At 44.3% G+C, this 20,420-nt stretch overlaps 1 protein-coding gene across 2 annotated transcripts in view; it reads right to left on the bottom strand.

Moving 5' to 3' along the window:
* Nucleotides 1–20,420, bottom strand: part of WDR11 (WD repeat domain 11) — a 671,833-nt gene that overhangs the window by 236,755 nt on the left and 414,658 nt on the right. For both annotated transcript variants that reach the window (XM_085602786.1, XM_085602777.1), the window contains exon 14: nt 11,144–11,252. In XM_085602786.1, coding sequence (XP_085458912.1) covers nt 11,144–11,252 — 109 coding nt within the window. The remainder of the gene's footprint in view (nt 1–11,143; nt 11,253–20,420) is intronic.

Consider the following 20,420-nt stretch of genomic DNA (forward strand, 5'->3'; position numbering starts at 1 on the left):
ACTAAACCATGAAATTGATGTAACCATTTTAACAGAAATATGGCTTTCTGACTTGTCCTCACCATGCTTAGACCTATTAGTCCCCCAAACTACCGGATTATGAGACAGGACAGACGAGATAGAATGGGAGGAGGCATTGCCTGTATACACAGATCAGACATTACCATCACAAAAATACACTCTGACCCCTTGGAGTCTTGTGAATATCTGGGCATGTCATTAAGATCGGCAGATAACCAAAACTGTAAACTCCATGCACTCTACCACCCACCTGGTACAAAGACCACGTTCATAGACCAGATGATAGAAATCATAACCACCAACTCTAATCTGCAATCTAACAACATTTTCTTATGAGACTTCAATATTCACTGGGAGGATCATTCTGACAGTCAGATCACACTGTTTAAAGCCTTCCTGGAAGAGCAATCGTTAGTTCAAGGATGTCATTCACCTACCCACTCCAAAGGCTTCACCTTAGATTGGATATTAGCAAAAGAGAAAGCTATCGAGAAAATCGTAATCACCCCCTGTGATTGGTCTGACCACCACATAATTTAATTCGAAATTCCCTTCAGAAAAACCAAATCGTCCTCACAATCTATTAAACCCAAAAAATGGACCCGGGACACTAGAGGAATCAACATGGAAAATGTAGCAGCTCGCTGTGAAATAGATTTGCAGTCACCTAAGAGCATGGTTGACGTCAATGACCTCACGTTGCACTATAACAAGACAATGTCAAGCATTATCGAGGACATAGCCCCTCAAAAACTAAAAAGAATCTCTGACAAAGACAAAAACCCATGGTTCAAGGCGCCCTTAATGAAGAAAGAAGGTCACTGAGACTCTCAGAACGTAAATGGCGACAACACCCTTCTTCGCCCCACTTAACCCATCTGAGACAATCCAGGAAAGCCTATAATAAAAGCACTCTAAAATCTAAGAAAGACTTTTTCAGGAAAGAACTGGATAATGCAGTAAACAGACCAAGGAAACTATTTGATCTACTAAAAGAACAATCAAATAAATCTGCCAAATCGGCACCAATCATTACAAAAACAACCTTAAATAGTGAAGATTTCTCCGTTTTCTTTACAGACAAAGCTAACTCACTGGAGGGGGAGCTCAAAAAAGCAGCCGAAGACATTGAAAGAGATAAGGACTATTCAGAGGACCATCAGGATCAACAAGAATTAGAAAAACCAAAAAACAATGCTCGATGGTCAGGATTTAAGCTGGTCAGCGAACTAGACATTGCGAGGAGCATGTCGACCACTAAACCTAACAATCACTACAACGATCCCCTACCGGCAAAGTGCTGGTCTTCTATAAACCACCTGCTAATCCCATCATGGACAAAGGTCATAAATGCCTCATTGTCACAAGGCCAAATACCGGCCTGCCTAAAAACTGGTCAAGTCATTCCTCTCTTAAAAAAACCTACAGAGAACCCCTCTGATCCTTCAACTTCAGACCAGTAACAAATATTCCCATGCTAGCCAAAGTACTGGAAAAATGTGTCCAACAGCAAGGGAGTCTTCATATTTCAGATTTCAATCTTTTAAATGATTTCCAATCTGGTTTCAGACCAAACCATAGTACAGAAACAGCAATTCTGCACATAGTAGATGACGCTTTACTGGCTCTCGACCATAACAAAACATGTCTCCTAATCCTGTTGGACCTGTCGTCGGCTTTCGACACGGTAAACCATGCCAACATAGTAGATCGGTTGAAAAACAGGATGGGGCTAGAGGGAACAGTCCTAAAATGGTTTAGTTCCTTTCTTGAGAATAGATCGCAAAAATTCATAGTCAACCAAACCCTCTCAGGCCCAACCAGAAACAATATCGGAGTTCCGCAAGGGTCAACACTATCTCCGGCGCTATTTAACCTATACGTAGAACCACTTACGGATATATTACAAAAAGCGAACATTTCTTTTCACATGTACGCAGATGACACTCAGCTGTACATCAAGGTCACATCAACAGAAGAGATGAAGACCATGAACCAGGAACTAACGAGAACCATCCAATGGTTAACCGCGAACCACCTGAAGCTAAACCCTCAGAAAACCGAATTCCTACTGATTTCACCCCAGAAAAGCAAATCAAATTTAGTAGAATGGACCAACATTATCACTGCTCTAAAGTGTACTCCGAAGATTGTCGACTCTACTAAATCTCTGGGAATTACTCTGTACAAAAACCTGAACATGTTAGCACATATTAACACAATGGCAAAAAACGCCCGTTTCCATTTAAATTACCTGCGAAAACTAAAACCATTCATAAATAAAACAGATCTCAAAACAGCAGTTCAGGCACTGGTCATATCAAGGATTGAGTATGGTTGCACAACTCTGGCTGGGCTTCCCAAGATCTCAACAGCCCCACTGAAAGCTTGTCTTAATGCAGCCACAAGACTTGTATCTGGATCCAAAATATTCGACCATATCACCCTTCACTTGAAAGTACTTAACTGGTTGCCCTTCGAAGCAAGAATTCAATTCAAGTTGGCATGTATCACGCACAAAGCATAACACCACAAAACTCCAGTTTACCTAGCACAGAAACTCACGCTATCAGGGGGGTGCCGATTCTCCAGGAGCCACGCAGACCTACTATTGAAACCGGCTCGTTTTTGTAAGAAAAGAACTTATGACCGAGCGTTCTCCGGGGCAGCTCCGAGAATCTGGAATGCTATCCCCCCTAACATTAGAAGAATTCCATCCATCGCGGCATTCAAAAAGGAAGCAAAATCATTTTATATGAGGAAATTTCTCCCATAAGTCCATATAGCAGAACCTCTGTCACTGTCTACAAACCTCTCATGACTGTCTCCATGCTCCCGCTATCCGCTCATTAACCTTATATGGGCTTGTATATATGTTCACAATGCAGCCTAATGTTTTAAACTACTCATGGTAATTCAACTGTTGACTTATATATATATGTGTATATCTTATCCTTGAAGACTAATGTTTTGTTCTAATCTTGGTAAATATCGAATGACTTGGTAACGTACAAGGTTTTGTTTGTTGAAATGCTTCTGTAAAGCGCTCTGATACGCAGGGTCATGTTCGCGCTATAGAAAACACTAAATAAATAAATAAAATAAATCTCGATTTAGGGAAGTCAAATGGCAGCCAGGTAACCAATAACAGGGTCTGCATGCTTTGGAGTGATGCTTTACCTCATATTAAAAGCGGCATTTCAAGCACCCTGAAACCTACTTGCTACTTTCTGCGGAAGACTGGTAAGAACCCAGATGAACAAGTTATTTACCTTCAGTAACACTCACTCTGGTAGAGACAATCGAACTGCATATTCCTCACCTTTTGAATATTTCCCAGATTTCAGAATGGATCCCGAACATTTTCAGTAGCGCCCGTACTTACCGATAGGTGGAGCCAGCGACTCCACGTTGACATTGTTCATTAAGGAATATGGTGTGTGCACGTCTATAGTGGCACTACCCATGCACGCTAACCTTGGTTACTTTCTGACTCATACGCGCCCACAGAGACAGAGCCAAAATCAAATCAATCGTGACCAGTGTGCAGATCTCCAAGATATAACCTTATAATATGGAAGAGCCCAGTTCATAGACTCTGTGGTTAGATGGTTTCTACCATAAAAAGCAATACCAACGGTAACATGCTCATTCTGATAGAGACTTCTAACTGCAGATCCCCACCTTTTGAATAGATACCAGAGCATTACCTTCTAGTAGGTGGGCCTGTAAACTTGCTCAAACTAAAATGTCCTGAAGGACCGAGCGGTAAAACCTAATCTTCCAGTTGGATGTCGTGTTCTAGACAATAGTTTCTTGTGAGTGTATTGAGTGAGCCCACATAGCAGTCTGAAAAATGTCCAGAACAGGCACACCAACGCAGTGGTAACAGCCATGGCTCTGGTAAAATGAAGCTGCAAAACTTTAGGGGGCTGCTTTTGGGAAACTGTACAGCAGACCTTAATGGAGTGTACGATCCAGTGCGAGATCCTCCTTTACACATCCTTGCCTTTCTTTGCTCCAGAGAGTCCAATAAAAAGCTGATCGTCCACCCAGGGATCTATGGTGCAATAAATGTAGAAACTGGAAAAAACCTGTTCGGATCCAGCTGCTGAAGTCTCTATTCTTCCCTAGAGGGATGAGGCGAAGTAAAGAATCATCACAAGAGTGATGTGCTGGCCAACATGAAAGGGAGTCACTACCTTCAGTGCGAAGGAGGCTCGAGTCTGTAGACCAGCTTTTCTGGGTAGAACATGGTGTAGGGTGGCTTATGAGACAGTGCCTGTAAGTCGCTCGCCAGTCACATAGATGTTATGGTGACAAGAAATACTGTCTTAAAGGTAAGGAGCCAGAGAGAACAGCTGGGGAGAGGCTCTAATGGAGCGCACATGATAAATGTGAGGACCAAATCTAAGTCCAGTTAGCGTACAACAAACTGCAGGGGGAAACATAGTTTGTTACCCTTAGATGAAATGCATTTGGTGATTTGATAATGAGGGCCAGTCCGGTAACCGTAAAGAAGCAGAAAGAGCCAACAGTGCCCCTCTAACAGTGCCTAAAGCAAGTTCTTGCTGGGCTATACTCAACACAAAGAGCCAAACTTTCACAAATCTGGCCTATAGTGGGTCGAACTGCCTAGAAGTGAACCAGGCAACAACCTTATCCCAACTGTAGGCATAAACATATTTAATTGAGGGCTGCTTGGCTGCCAAAAGGACATCAACATGAGAAAGGTTGAAAGCATGTAACATTTCACTGCTCAATCTCCAAGCATTAAGGGTATTGCGCAGGTACGGGTGCAGAATCATGCCCTGCTGCTGTGACAGCAGATTCTACCGAAGGGGCAGCCTAATCAGAGGACAGATGCTCATGCCCGGAAGTTCAGAATACCATACGCTCTGTGCCCAATCCGGGGCCACTAGGACGGCTTGGGCCCGTTTGGTCTTGATCTTTTTAGGAACTTCTGGAAGGGAGGGATTAGCAGGAAGGCATAAAGGAGTCCTGAGTTCCTCTTGGAGCTAGTGACGCCGAAGAAACTCAAAAGTGCTGACATTGTGCGTTCTCGGATGTGGCGAAAAGATTGAGACAGAATTCTGCCCAGTTGCAGAAAAGACCCTTCGCTAGCTCTGGATGTAACTGCCATTTGTGAACAGCAAGGCATCAATGACGGAGTTCATCTGCTCTGGCGTTCAAGGAACCCGGCAGGTTGTGCATCACCAGAAAAATGTCTTGGTGGTCTAACCACGTCACAATGCAAAGCCCCCAGACACAAGGTCAACAACCCCACCTTGCCTTGCCTGTTATGGTATCCCATGTCAGTGGTGTTGTCTGTGAGCACCTTCACCAGCTTCCCTTTGATGGATGCCATGAAGGTTTTCAACGCTAAGCATATGGCTCACTGATCCAGAAGATTAATACGAGGCCTGGCCTCTGCAGGAGATCACATGCCTTTGATTTCCACCTCTCTCAGATGGCCTCCCCAATCCAGAAGCGATGCATCAGTCATCACTATGTGTTCTGGGTGAGTAAGTAGAGGGGCCTGCCACTGACAATTGCGGTCTTATAGACACCACTGCAGATCCTCTGCAGTCTCCCCCAAAATCTAGATCAGATCTAAAAGATTACCCTTGTGCTGTGCCCAGTGAGACTTCCGATCCCATAGTTTGGCTGTGCCTGGAGTCTGAGGTGCCGGTGTCAGTTCTCAGCCTGGAATGAATCTAGAATGTCAAGTTGGTGCCGAGGGCAGACCCAAAGGTAGAAGCCCAGGTGGGAAACCTTTCAGCTGCTTTGGGCCCGTAAGCGCAGCACGGGGGAAGTTAACATGCCAATAAGCTTTGCGAATATGTTCTAAATTTGCTGCAGCGTCACCAGCAGTCCTGAAAAATCCGGCTGCCACAGAACAATGGTCGGAATGGACTTTGACTCAGAGTAACTTCAGGAGTGCTACCTGGAGGCACGATGGTGCCCTTGAACCTTCTTGGGGATCAAGAGAGTCAGGAAAGGCCAGAGTTATGCTTAGACTTTTAAAAATGTTTTCTTGGATTTGTCCAAGGATTTAGATTAAGATGATCTAAAGCAGGAGCAACCTCGGTAGCAGGACCGGAACCTCAACCGATCTTGACTTGGGACCTTCAGTACTTTGCTACGAACAGTTCCAATTCCTGGTCTCGAATGCTCTTGGGGTGATTCAAGGCACAATCTCTGAAGGCCTTGGAGTTGTGGTCCGAGCCTAGGTGCCGTAGGCAAACCACATGTGGGACAATCACTGACTTTTGTTTGTAATTGTTCCCATAGGGTTTGAACCCTGTAGATTTGGAAGGTGATATATTCCCTTGCACACTGTAGAAATGTTGTCAGAATTTTGTCTCAAAGAGACGAGGGGTAGCTCCAGATCCCTGTCTGTTGGTACAGAAAGAAAGGAACTGAGGACAGTGCGTATGGGTGGCACCTAAGCCCGCACACATCACGTCTGAAGTGGAACAACATAGGAAACCGAGTTGCTGGCGCCACTTGTTGGGATATGACTTACTGCTGAAAAGTTTCTGGATTCAGTCCGTCGCCTGGGAAATATTTAAAAGGTGAGGAATCTCCAGTTAGTCACTGACATCTATTGCCATGGGGATCAGTACTGCTCACACTCGCCAACCACCCACTGTTGAGCTGGAGAGAAGAATTATGTGTTATAGACAAGTATTGTGTTTGTATAGTATGTATAATGGTTGCAGTTTCTTCAAAAGCCCACAATGCACAGATCCAATAATGCAGCTGATTTTTCTTTACAGTGTACTGACCATAAGCCACTAGCTAATAAAAACTCTAATGAGTATAAATTAGGGTGAATACAAACTATGTATTTTCTCAATGTCCCTAAGAATCTGAGCTTACAAATAGGGTGTCATTTGAACCACTCCAAAATCTGGATTACCCATAATGCCAGGTAATTTCGAGGAAGCATTTGAAAAAGCGTTTTAGGAGACAGATTTACAATAGGAAGTCAAAGATAGATGGAAATTCAGCAGATAATAGCAAATGTCATGCATTTTGTATTCCCACAATTCTGATTAAAACAGTACCCCACAAATATGGGTGGAGCTATCATCCTAGAAGAAAAAGGCAGAAGAAGACAACACTATTAAGCCCAAAAAAGAAGTTTGGAATTATGTCAATATTTGGGCCTGGGTCAGCTATCACCTAGGGATAACGAACGTGGATTTCTGAAAGTCACACACCCAAAGGAGTTCTGGGTGTGTGACTTGCTTGAATGCCACCACTTTTTTCCAACTCAGAATGCCATGCAAAAGTCAAACATTGGTTAAAAAAAAGAGAATCCCCTCACATTTGTGTGATGGAATTTGTGATGAACAACAAAAGTCCCAGCAACCACTGTTACCAAATATCTACTCATGAAATCAGTACCTCACAAGTGTGGGTGGGCCTGCCATAATGGAGAGGAGCAGTCCAAAACTGTGACCTTGTGAAGTCAAATTACAGTAAATGTGGTTTTCATACAGTTATAGGTTTGGCCTCTTCCTGTCTTGCACTATAGCCTTTCACAAATGCGGAGGTACTATTTTTATCAGAAGTGTAGAAAAGCTGGACAGTCACAGAGAATGTAGAAAATGTGATCTTTCCCCATACTTTGAGATATGCAGGGCATTCTGGGAAATCAAATGTACTGTGATTCATTCAAGCCAAATCATCCTGGATTTCCCTGGATCTCTACTTGTTAGAAATATTTGGGGTCGGTCGCTATCTATCCCTGGGTGCAGGCCAACCCCGGGCCCAAACACTGCAGACAATAATTTTGGATGCTTCCACATCAAAAACATTCCCTGTTGTTTAGTGTGTCGGCACAAACTCATACCCATTGAAGGCAATGCATGACTGGTACCTCCATACTCCAGAAACCATGGGGAATGCAGATGCCAGTTAAGCCTTGGCAGAGATATGTTACTCCACAAGGGATACAGGAGAGAATTAGCATGTTTTGAAAACAAAAAAGCTATGCACCCTATAAAGATCATGTTCAGTGGATCTCCTATTCAGTCATCAGAGCGAGGGAGGTATGCCACCGAGCAATAGAAACGTTTAGATGTGTAGATATTAAAAAAATATATGGTTGTGGCAGTTCAATGGTCTGTTTAAAACCTCATAAATCCACTGCACACAGTTTACAGCCTGTGGGCAACCTGAGCCCACAGAAACCCACATATGTCTAAAGCCCCATGCTGAGAAGATATAAAGCAACAAAGATTAGGTTCAAGCACTGGAAGGGCAAGCTGGCAGAGGCAACCAATGCATTACTCCAGGACTGGGGCCAGCTGCTCAGATATGTGTTTCCCCCATTCTCCGTGATCCTGAGGCTCACAGCACAGGTCAGGAGACAGATGGTGTAACTGTCATGAAGATCACGACCTGGATTTCCAGTTCTTCTGGAATTTTCTTCAGATTCCCCAATCCTACTTCCCCAAACTCCTAACATTCTGAAGGATGTTCATGGCAACTCACAGCCACTGATACTGGAGGGCAAACTCCATCTAATGGTGTGGAGGATTATTGGAGATGCTGGGATATCCCACGCCTTTTGGAACAGGCTTCAAACATTATCAAGAAAGCATGGTTGGAGTCTAAAGTCAAGCGATACAATTTGACTTGTCGTAGATGATCCAGTTTGTGTATGGGACAGAACCTGTATCCCATGAGGACTGATATGGTACATATTGTGAATTTTCTATCAGAATTTGCTGGCAGAGGTCTGGCTTATCGCACCATCAATGCATGCCAATTGACCATCTCCACAGGGCACCTTCCCTTCACGGGGTACTAGTGGGAGAACACTTGGTGGTTTGCAGGCTACTTAGAGGGGTGCGATTATCAATAATGCCAAAACTGAGGTATTCATGTCTGAGGGATGTGAACGCGGTCCTTCAGTTCTTGGAATAATGGCAGGACAATTGGCTCCTTTCAAGGAAAGAATAATCAGGCAAGCTGGCAATGTTACTTCCTGTAAGCAGGTATCAGAAGTATGAAGATTAGGGATGTCATCTAGGATGTTCACTCCAGAGGAAATTTAATTTACAGTGTCTAAAAACAGTAAGTCCCATACTAGGGTGGTTCATTACTGAGCATTACCGAATAATCTAAAATCATGCACAGTGAGATGCCTTAGGTGTATGAGGCTGTGATGGAGGTGTTCACACCCTCGAGGACGAAACAACTCCAGGCTGTCAATAAAAAAACAAATAAACCCTTTACTTTACCCATCTCAGCAATATGGATCCAATGGGTTTTGCAGGAGGTGGGAATTGATACCTCTTTCTTAGGAGCTGGTCCAGTCGGCGGAACCAAGGAATCCAAATCCTTTTCTCTAATTGGTGCTGAGGCCAGATTAAGAGTTTGTAGGTGTGGGAGAAGGCCACTATGCCACCCCCCCCCCCCCCACTCCCACACTGCCAAAAGAGGCTGCCCTCTGCCCACCAGATTACGAGTATTACCGTGGTCTGGCGGGTGGCCTGGCAGTGCAGTGTTAAAGGGTCATATGTGAGCCTTAAACTGCACCACCACGGGACTGCCATTGCATGTTCCTGCACAGCATGGACTGTGCAGTCCATGCCGTGCAGGAATGAGGTGCATGCACACAGGGGGACACAACATGTGCCCCGCTGCATGCACCCCCATGCACAGGGCCTAGAGGGAGCCATGTAGGGCCCCCTTTCTTTCCTCACCGCCAGCAGTTTCATGGAGTAAGAACCTCCATGAGCCTGAAGGCGGTGAGGAAAGTTGTAATATGCTTGGCGGTGTCACAGGGCACCACAAAGCATATTGTGGCCCTCAGACCTCCACGCCACCCTGGCAGCTGCGGCGGTGCCATGGAGGTCTAACCACCCAAGCTGTAATCCGGCGGTTGGACTACCGGTGCAGCAGTGGTCAGACTGCCACTTCTGCGCCACCGTGAGTTTAGCAGCACTGGGACTTCCAAACTCATAATTATGCCTTTAGAGGACCTCTTAAATGCGGCCGACTGGTTTTCAGACCACACCTCTTAAAAAATATATATATTTTAAAACAGTGATGGGTGTGGCATCATTGGTGCAGAATACACTTTGAAGCTACGTAATCTGAATCTTTCTTCCACAAATAGAATGTAACATTTCCTGGGCACTGAGAAGGAATGTTTCAATTCTATAAAGGACACAAAGGTGAGGATTATACCACCCTACGAGATAAAGACTTTGGTTACCCACCCAGGATTACTGCTTCGGCTTCTTCATTGAGTATAAGTATTGTTTTCAAGTACTCTTTATGGCTGCTGTTGAGGCTAAATTGGTGATGCTAGACTGGGAATGGAATTTTAAGCTATTCATTTGTTACAGGGTTAGAACAAAGGCAAGATTATCAGTAGGCGACCCACTGGAATAATCATACGCACGAAGAAAGAGTACATGCTTTTCCATATAGACTGTTTTGAACGGAAGCCATGGATTGTGATTGGTGGACTGTTAATCTCATTTTGGGACTGACTAGATATGTATTTCCAATGCTGTTATATTGTTATAGTGTTCTTTGGAATGGGCTACTGAGCTAAATACAGATGGAAAGACATGCATAATTATTGCCTCCATTACCTTAGTAGAATTGAAACTTTCCTTCATGATCACTAAGACATTTTACACTCTGCCACAATTCAGTGATGTGTGTTAATATTACATAACTTATTGTGCAGACTACCTCCCCTAGGAAAACCCACACATATTTGGAACTGCCACATTCCAGATATCCAGGGTAATATCTCTTTAGTTAGCTTTTTGTGATTTATGCATGTTCATTTGAAAAATTAAACAAATATTTGACCAAATTAGTTTAAAAAATAAAAATTCATAAAAAAATGTCATATCTTCATGAGATACTGCTGCAGGTTTGTACAAACACATCGCCCTGAGTAAACAGAAAAAAACATAGTTTGCATGTGTGCACAGAGATCAAAGAGCTACATGTACTTCAAGAAGCTAATGCCTATTTGTTTTTAAATGCTCCACACAAAGGTTCGCAAGCACCTCTGCAGTGAAAGGGTTAGGCAGACAAGGATGTTGTCCAGCATAAATGCTTGAGCTTTATTCCTTACCAAGGCAGTCACTGGTGGGAAGCTTTTAGACATTTCTCTGAGCAGCACACAGGTCCTGACATCCCACAATTCCAGAGGCTTGTCTTTGAAGACCACAGCTAGGTACTGCCTGTAACAGAATCAGAGGCACCGATTGTAAAATTAGAGTTTTTGGCGACCATGTGTCTGGGAAGAGTAGGAAGGATAGGCACATCATGAGTTTGAACATCTGCTAGTTTCAAACACTCTAAAATACATTTATTAAAAATCACCAGGGTTTTTGCAGACAGAAGAAGTACAATGACTATTCTACTTTCCACATCACACCTACACCTTTCTACAGGATACTAACTTCACAGTCCATTTGGGCAAGAGAGCAATTAAAGAGGATGGCTTTTCAGAAACATAAATTAGTGTTTTTGGTAGGTTAACATAGTGGTTGTTCACAAGAAAACTATTATCTTCTTGTCTTTGTGTTCCATTATGTTCCTTTAATGAGATCAAACAGGAAATCATAAACTGCGGCACTGCTCTACCTGCTACTGAATCTCCTTTTGCTCGGCCTAAGTTAGTGCAGAGGTGACAGAAGTTTTACAAAGTTTACAACTCCCAGTAACAGAACTGAAAACATAGATTTATCACATTGTTTGTATTAACAATTACGATTTTGTTTGTATACTTGCTTAAGCAGTTTTAGTAACTGGCTCTATCTCCTAAGGTCTTCCCACATTTTTCCAAGGGAAGAGCTAGTATCAGCTCATTAACGACTGTCTGTAGTTTTGGTCCATCATGTTTTCAGTCTTCTATTTGTTTGCATTGAGAAAAAGTGTATAAATTAGGCATGTAAGAACAAGTTACTTACCTTCGGTAAGCACCATTTCTGATAGAGATTATATCTTGCTGCAGATTGCTCACCTTGTGAATTTCCCCAAACACCAGACTGGATCCGGAAGATCCAGTGCGCCTGTAGGTGGTGTCATGCAGTTCACAGTTGGGTCCGTCCTGCCGCAGATGTGTCATAAGGGCTACTATATCCATCCCACAACTGCATGCTGACATCAGTTTCTTCAGATCTCTGTCCACATCATAGAATGCAGAGCCCATAAAAAGTAGAATACAACAGTGTACAGATCTCTAATGTTGGGATCTTGTTAACAGACTGAGTCCATTCCACAGAACGGGGAAGAGGGTGGGTTGGCGAGAAATCTGTGGTAAGAGAGAATCTCTACCAAAAAAGGTGTTGCAGAAAGTAAGTAACTTGTTCTGCTAACAGAGATTTCTAACGCCAGATTCCGCAACTTGTGAATAGATACCAAAGCAGTACCTTCTCAGGTGGTGGTGGTGGATCTGTGGAATGACTCGGACCAGGAAATCCTGCAGGAAAGATCAGGCAAAGTGCTCATCTGACTGGACCTTGCTGACAAGGCAACAGATTTTCATGAAAGTGTAGATCAATATCCTTGTAGCAGCCTGGCACATGTCCAAGACTGGCAAACATTGCACCAGCACAGTTGCAGCAGCCTTTGCTCTGTTGGAGTGAGCACCCAAGCATTCTGAAGGCTGCTTCCTGGCAGACCCATAGCAGACCTTTCTGTACAAGAAAATCCATTGGGTGCTTTTGAAACACTTCCCTTTTTAGGCCCCAGAAAACCCAAAAACAATTGACTGTCCAATTAATCTTCTCTGGTCCGATTGATGTAAAAGCTGTGGGCCCTCTTAGGATCAAGACAATGAAGTAATTCTCCTTCCTTGGAGGGATAAGTCGGAGTGTAGAAAGATGACAAGGTGACGGACTGCCCTATGTCGAAGAGCGTAACCAACTCTGGTAAGAAAGATGCCTTTGTTCGAAGCACCAGTTCGTCCAGGCAAAAAGATGCGGATGGCTGCTGGACGGACCACACCTGGAGTTCATTCACTCCCCGGTTAGATAGGATTGCAATGAGAAGACTGTTTTTATGGTGAGCAAGCAGATAGAACAGCTATGCATCGATTTAAAAGGAGAGCACATCAAATATGTGAGGGCCAAATTAAGGTCCCATTGCAGCATCACAGAAGAGGTTGTCAGGAACATGGAGATAAGCCCTTTTAAAAATCGCATCCAATAGGGTGATTTCAAAAGGGAAGGCTGATCGGGCAATCTTAGAAAGTCTGGGAGGGATGAAAGAAGACCCTCAACTGTTGCCACAGAGGCACCAAAATAAAATGTCAGGCAACTTTGCATGTAATGGCTGAATGTTTCGGGAAGAACACCAAAATCATAAATTTCTCCCAGCGTCCTATATACATAGTTTTAGTGGAGGGATGCCTTGCTGCCAAGATGACACCAACCGTTTCAAGAAAAAATCAAAAGCCATCACTGTCGCTGCTCAATCTCCATATATGGAGGAGACGGTTGTGCAGGGCCAGCTGCTGCAACAGGAGGTCTGTGGTACTGTAAATTTCGGAACCATGTTGGAAGCATGGCCCTACCATGCCGACTTCAGTATCAGCGAACCGCATATGAGAAATGCGGTATGTATGAGTGTTTTCGTCATGTTTCACTGATGAATTCACCGTGCATACGATACCACATATTGAACCCTTTGGGTTCCATTTTAGAACAGTAGCCATTTTGTGGTTGCCCTCACATAGGCTGCGCTCTAAGGCCATGCCTAGGCCTAAAGGACACGTACACCTTCTGTGACTTCTCTCTGACCTGTGCAAACTGACTCCGCTGCCCGAGGTCAATCCTGTCCGGCCAGTTCCTTTCCTCGCGGCCTAATGTGATTAGCATCAGGGCTCGACCCATCATAAAGTCCTTGTTCGCACACGATCTCTGACTAAGCTATTTCACACCTGACTCTGTTTCCTACTTTATGGCTTGTTTTACGAGCAGGAGGTGCCCGTTTATTTGGGTCCGCTGTTATCTGATGAGGGTTCTGAGCCTTTCTGGGTAAAATGACTATGCTTAATGAACTGAAATGTGGGATTGTCATTATGGCTCTGCTGTTTCTTTGAAACTAAAATATGTGGATGACCACTTGTAAAATAGGGGCTGTGTGGCAGAGAGCGTAATTTTGTGTATATAAGTAAAGACTGGTTTTTGGTTGGGAGCAGTCTCCTGAGAACATACATCGTGTTGTGCTTCTCGGATACCTGTGATTGGTCTGCAGCCAATAAATATGATCTTTGGTTTCATCTAGAAGACTGTGTTTCTGTGGGTCTGAAACAGGAAGAACCCGAAGTCTTAGGGTGTGTTCCCCTGCGCCGCTGGGTTCTAAAAACCCGGTACTTCAGGTCCTCCCGAAGGCCAGTAGTTCTGGATGCCACACTCTCTTCGCCCTTCTCACAGCTATTAAAATGACTTGGGCCTGACCTTTCCTGATCATTTTCACTACTTTGGGTAGGAGAGGTAGCTGGAGAAAGGCATATAGGAATCCCAAGCAGCAATCCAGGCGCAACTCGTCTCCTACAGAGAATCGACTTGGGAACTCCAACATGCAAAAACTCAGACACTGCGAGTTCTCCCGGTACTTCAGTTGGCGCCCAACTCGGGGCGATTTCAGTGGTACTGGTCCAAGCCAGAGGTTCGTGGGGAGCTTCGTGTGGAAATTCTGGAGGAAGGCCGCCACTTTATCGACCCCTGCATGTCAACGTGGTCCGAAAGTCTTTTCTGCGAGGTTCTCCGCGTCCCGACGGCTACGAAGGACTGCTGCCCTGACTATCGCCCTGTTTTGGACCCTTGACGATTTGGTAGAGTGAAACAATTGAGAGAGTCTTCTGGTGAAGTCATCGATACCTCAGTTAAGTATAAGTGGAGCGTCTCCCAGTTTGTTTGGTATCCTTCGGGATTTTGGTATCCTTCGGGATCGCTTTGATTTGGAACTTGCAAGTGCCGAAGGACTCGTGTATTCACGAGACTATCGTATTCGATAATCCTTTGAAGTTTGAAACTAGACTAGTGAGCGAAGATGCCTGGTTCTAGTATATTTGGAAATTTGTTTTGTTTTGGTTGTAAAAGGGATTCCCGATTAGAGGATTCGTGTCCGGTTCCTCCAATTGGAACTCCAACTTATGAGCTTTATGTGAAAACATGGCGTGGGCCCCATTACGTATAATGAAGTGTGGACCCGATACACCGGGAAGGATGGTGTTTTAAAATGGCCCCAAAATGGTAGTTTCGACACAGAAATCCTAGATAACCTAGAAGTTAAATTATTCAAGAAGAAAGCCCGGCCGGCGATGTTTGATTCTTTCCGCCTATGGCGAAAGGAAGCCAAACAAAAAGAAATTAAATTAGCAAAGAAAAATAAAAGAGAGAGATGTATGTCGATAATGCAAGCAGCTTTGCAGTTTAAAGATAATGAAGAGGACCAAATGAATGAGCAGTTGCACAGGCAACGCAAACTAGTCATTGATAAATGTTACCCAGTTTTGCCGCCCCTTCAGCAAGATGCGTTAAAAGAAAAGGAGAAAGACCCCCTAATGTCGCATTTGGTAAGTTCGCCACCCCCGTATGCGCAAAATGCTACAGCGCCTCCGCAACCCTTAAATGTACAGCCTCCAGCTAATGCACCGCAAGCTTTCCCGCAGCCGCCAGCTCTTCCTCAGCCGGCTCCTATCCCTGCAGCACAGCCTTCCCAAGGGATGCCGATTTTGCTACCTACCTCTTCTGCGCTCCCTGCGACTTTCCCTAGCACATCAGCTGCCTCCCTTGGTGCCCTACCTGCTACTATTCCTGTATCTGTATCTACACCCATTTTTCTTCCCTCTGTTTTTCCCCCGGTTCTTGCCTCAACTTCTCCTTCTACACGACAACGAATAGCTAGTGCAGTCACTAGTCTTATATCACCCCTCTTTGGGTCATCTAGTACGACCCCTGGTCCACAACGTAAGCAGTTGCGTAGTCAGCTGCCTGGTTCTGGAGAGAAAGAAGTATTGGACCACATGGCACATAAGTGGATTGTTTATCCTTCAAGATATGATGTAGAGTCTGTTGTGAATGTTTTTCATCAGTGGGCAGCACCAAAACAGAGACACGTTTTTGAGAAAATGTGTGAATTCCTCTGTGAGGAATTGGAAGATAATGGTTTAGACTCAAGCCCGCAGGAGTTGTGTCAAGTGCGATTTGAATTTGGAAAAGGTACGATTGTGGGTCCCGATGTTAGGAAAGCAGGTGCGACATTGCTATCTTTTAGGATTGAGGATCCTTCTCAGTCACTGTTTGGGCTTGACTCCTCCGGTAAAAAGGTGCGACAGTACCCTATGAGAGAAGTCCCTCCGGTATGGAAGGAAGCTGTTGCGGCTGATGCCGCTCATGGTATTGCTGCTATGCCAGCTCATTTTCAGCGTGTTTGGGTACATGTTCCCTGGAAGCGATCTGAAGTTTTAGCGCTTAAGCAGACATTGCCTGACCCCCGTAAGAACCCCGCAGGATATTATAAGGAGTTATCACAGACTGCAGAATCATGTGTCATGAATCTAGCTGACATAGATATGTTGTTCGGAAATGTTGTTCCACAGCCTTTGTGGGGATTGATTCGTAATACAGATCATGCTGCAGAACTAGGTGACACATGGGCTCATATCATTAATGCAGACAATAGACAGGTTGGTGGTGCCAAGCCTGAGCCCGCGGTAGCAGAACTCCCTGGTAGAATAATTAACTATATGAAAACTTTAATGCCCGCAATACGTGTAAATTGGGATAAATTGTCCGCATGCAAACAGAAGAAAGATGAAACAGTGTCTGATTTCTTCACCAGGTTTGAAGAGACATTTATCGACCACAGTGGTCAAGACATGAGTATAGAAGGTGGCCAACGGTTATTTGTTGATAAATTTGTGCATAATTTGCTTCCAGAGTTGTGTAACAAATTAAAAGATTCGGAGAGTTCTTGGGCCGTTTCCTCTTCAGCGCAAATACTGGCTACTGCACAGTATTACGAAAATAGGGATAAAGATGAGAAGGATAGAACAGACAAGAAAACAAAAGAATTAAAAACGAAGGTTCTTTTACAGCAGGCTTATCCGCCACGTGGAGGTCAGAATAATTATAGGCAAACCCAGGGTATCTATCAGCAACCCCAACAGTTTCAGAATAATCAGCAAATGTATGGGTATTATCAACCACGTGTCCCTATAGGTCCCAATCAGTGTTCATATTGCAAGGAGGAAGGTCATTTTAAAAATAATTGTCTTAGATTGTTGCAGCGCACGAATAATGCTTATGGCGCAAAAGGTAGAGGTGGCCAGCAAGCTCCAAGAGGTAGAGGGCGTGGAAATGTTCCCCAGAACGCGCGTCCTCTTCCGCCTCAAAATACGATAAATAGTTTTGATCAGCAAGCCAATGCAACTGGCAAGACAGTGCAGTACTATAATAATGACTATTATGTAGAAGATGATAATACGGAAGGTAATGATTACTAGGACAGCCATGGACAGAGAGAGGGAGTTGTTTCAGTGCCAGTGGATCAGAGCGGACCGTATGTTAAGGTGACTACAGCGGGTGTAACAGAGCCCTTTCTGCTGGATACTGGTGCTGCAAAGAGTTCTATTATGCGCTCAAAACTCCCTGGCGCGCCTTTGTCTGGCAAAATGAATGTTTCAGTATGTTTTTCTGGCGCCCCGGTTAGGAACCCGATCTCAAGTCCTATGGCCCTTTCTGTTGGACCTTGTGAGCTGAAAGCACCCCTTATCCTAATGACAGGATGTGGTGAAAACCTGTTAGGATTGGATTTGTTAAAAAGATTACATGCGACATTATATTGTTCCCCCTCGGGAGTACAACTTACACTGGGTAGGGAAGTGATTTCTCCCATGTATTTGTCGAAGAATAAACTGCCAGCTGAATTGTCGTCTCTTCCTGATGCCCTTTGGGCCACTGGCCCTAATGATGTGGGCCTTTTGGAAATACCGCCGTATGTTGTCACTTTGAAAGCCAATGTTAAATTGCCACGCATTCCCCAGTACAAGATCTCTCATGAAGGTGAAAAAGCGTTGTTAGCAATTATCTATGATTTAATTGAGAAGGATGTAATTGAAGAGACAAGAGGCAACGTTTGCAATAGTCCGGTTCTGCCTGTTTTAAAACGTACTGACCCTTCTCAGCCACCCGTTAACAGGTTTGTGATCGATCTTAGAGAGGTCAATAAGATAGTTGTGCCACAGTTCCCAGTGGTCCCTGATATAACTGCCTTGTTAACTATGATCCCAGCTTCCCCTGCTTGGTTCTCAGTGATCGATTTAAAGAATGCTTTCTTTAGTGTCCCGATTGCAGAGGAGAGCAGGGATATTTTTGGGTTTTGTTTAGGAGGTCGAAGCTTCCGTTTTAAACGCGCTCCACAGGGCTACTGCGAAAGTCCATCAATATACAGTCAGGCTTTAAAAGCGCAGCTTGATGCACTTGTTTTACCTAGTGGTGCTACCCTTATTCAGTATGTTGACGGCTTATTAATCGCCGCAGATACTGAGGAGATTTGTAAAGGAGCTACATCGTCATTGTTGCATCATTTGTCTGCCTTTCATCACAAAGTGTCTCTCTCTAAACTGCAATATTGTCGACAAGAAGTGACCTATTTAGGTCATCTCTTATCGAAGGAGGGAAGGAAGCTGACCCCAGAAAGAATCCAGGCCATTGCACAATTAAGCGTGCCAAGGACACAGAGAGAAGTGCGTGCTTTCTTGGGCATTACTTCATACTGTAGGCACTGGATCCCGAGTTTTTCTTTGCTGGCAAAACCGTTGATAGCATTAACATGTAAAGATACACCGAATCCTGTCCCATGGTCTGAAGAGTGTCAGAAAAGTTTTTTGGAATTAAGTAAGGCATTATGTTCAGCTCCTGTGTTGGGTACCCCCGACTATAGTAAGCCTTTTACATTGTATGTTCATGAAAAGGAAGGTTGCGCATTGTCAGTGTTAACACAGCCTTTTAGAGACAGACCGCGTCCATGCGCGTATTTTTCGTCGACTTTGGATCCCGTAGCGAGGGCGTTGCCAAGTTGTTTAAGAGCCACAGCGGCAGTAGCTGTGTCTATTCGACAGTCTGCTGGATTAGTGATGAATAACACATTGATCGTAATGGTTCCCCATGCAGTGGACACATTGTTAAACAGGACCAAGACACAGCACTTAACTAGTGCTCGATTGTCAGGGTATGAATTGACACTGTTAGCAAACCATGTGCACATAAAAAGGTGCAACACGCTGAATCCAGCTACATTATTGCCAATTTCAGCAGACACAGATGAGGTTGAACAGCATGATTGTCTGTTCAGAACAGAAGAAGAAACAAGAGGGAGAGTGGATCTTAAAGATACTCCCCTGGTTGAATGTGATGGTACCTTATGGGTGGATGGTTCGTGCTTCAAGCTTCCGAATGGTGATACGACTGCTGCATATGCTGTTACGACTTTGCACACGATTGTTGAAACTGCACATATACCACATAATTCAGCCCAAGCAGCAGAATTAATTGCACTTACAAGAGCATGCGTGTTGTCGAAAGGAATGAAAGTGAACATAAATACTGACAGTCAGTATGCCTTTGGCGTGGCCCATAGTTTTGGGCGTTTGTGGAAAGAACGTGGGTTCCTGACCTCGCATGGAACTAAGATTCAGAATGGTCAGTTAGTGAATGATCTCCTTGAGTCACTGACCTTGCCGTTACAAGTCGCGATTGTGAAATGCAGCGCACACAAGAAGGTTACCGATGATGTTGGGCGTGGTAATGCATTCACTGACGAAATCGCGAAAGAAACAGCAAAAGATGTGACAACTCGAATGTATGTTGCAGGCCCTGCAAGATGGGTTGGTGATGTTGGAATGTGTGAAGACACGATAGAGAGTGTGAAGTCCCTTCAAGCTGAAGCCACAGAGAAAGAATTGAGTATGTGGAAAGAAAGTAAGGGTAAATTGGATGAAAATGGTTGTTGGGTTGATTTGTCAGAACACCGGCGATGGTTGTTACCTGATGCATATGTGCTTCCAGTGGTTACGATGGCACATGGAATGGCACATATCAGTGTGAAAGGGATTTGTAAGTTGTTGGCTCCAGTATGGCGGAATGCTGGAATTCCCAAGTGTGCGGAGAATGTGGTCAAAAATTGCATGGTATGTTTGAAATACAATCCTGGTAGGGGAACCCCAACTCCAGCTGGTCATTTTGCACCCCCATCATATCTATTTGAGGTTCTGCAACTAGATTTCATCCACATGGAAAGGTGCAACAATTTGAAATATGTACTGGTTGTTGTTTGCGCTTTTTCAAGATGGATAGAAGCATATCCCCTAAAAGACAATACGGCCTTATCCACAG

The sequence above is a fragment of the Triturus cristatus genome, chromosome 1_2 (assembly GCF_964204655.1).
Source record: "Triturus cristatus chromosome 1_2, aTriCri1.1, whole genome shotgun sequence".
In the NCBI taxonomy this organism is placed as follows: domain Eukaryota; kingdom Metazoa; phylum Chordata; class Amphibia; order Caudata; family Salamandridae; genus Triturus; species Triturus cristatus.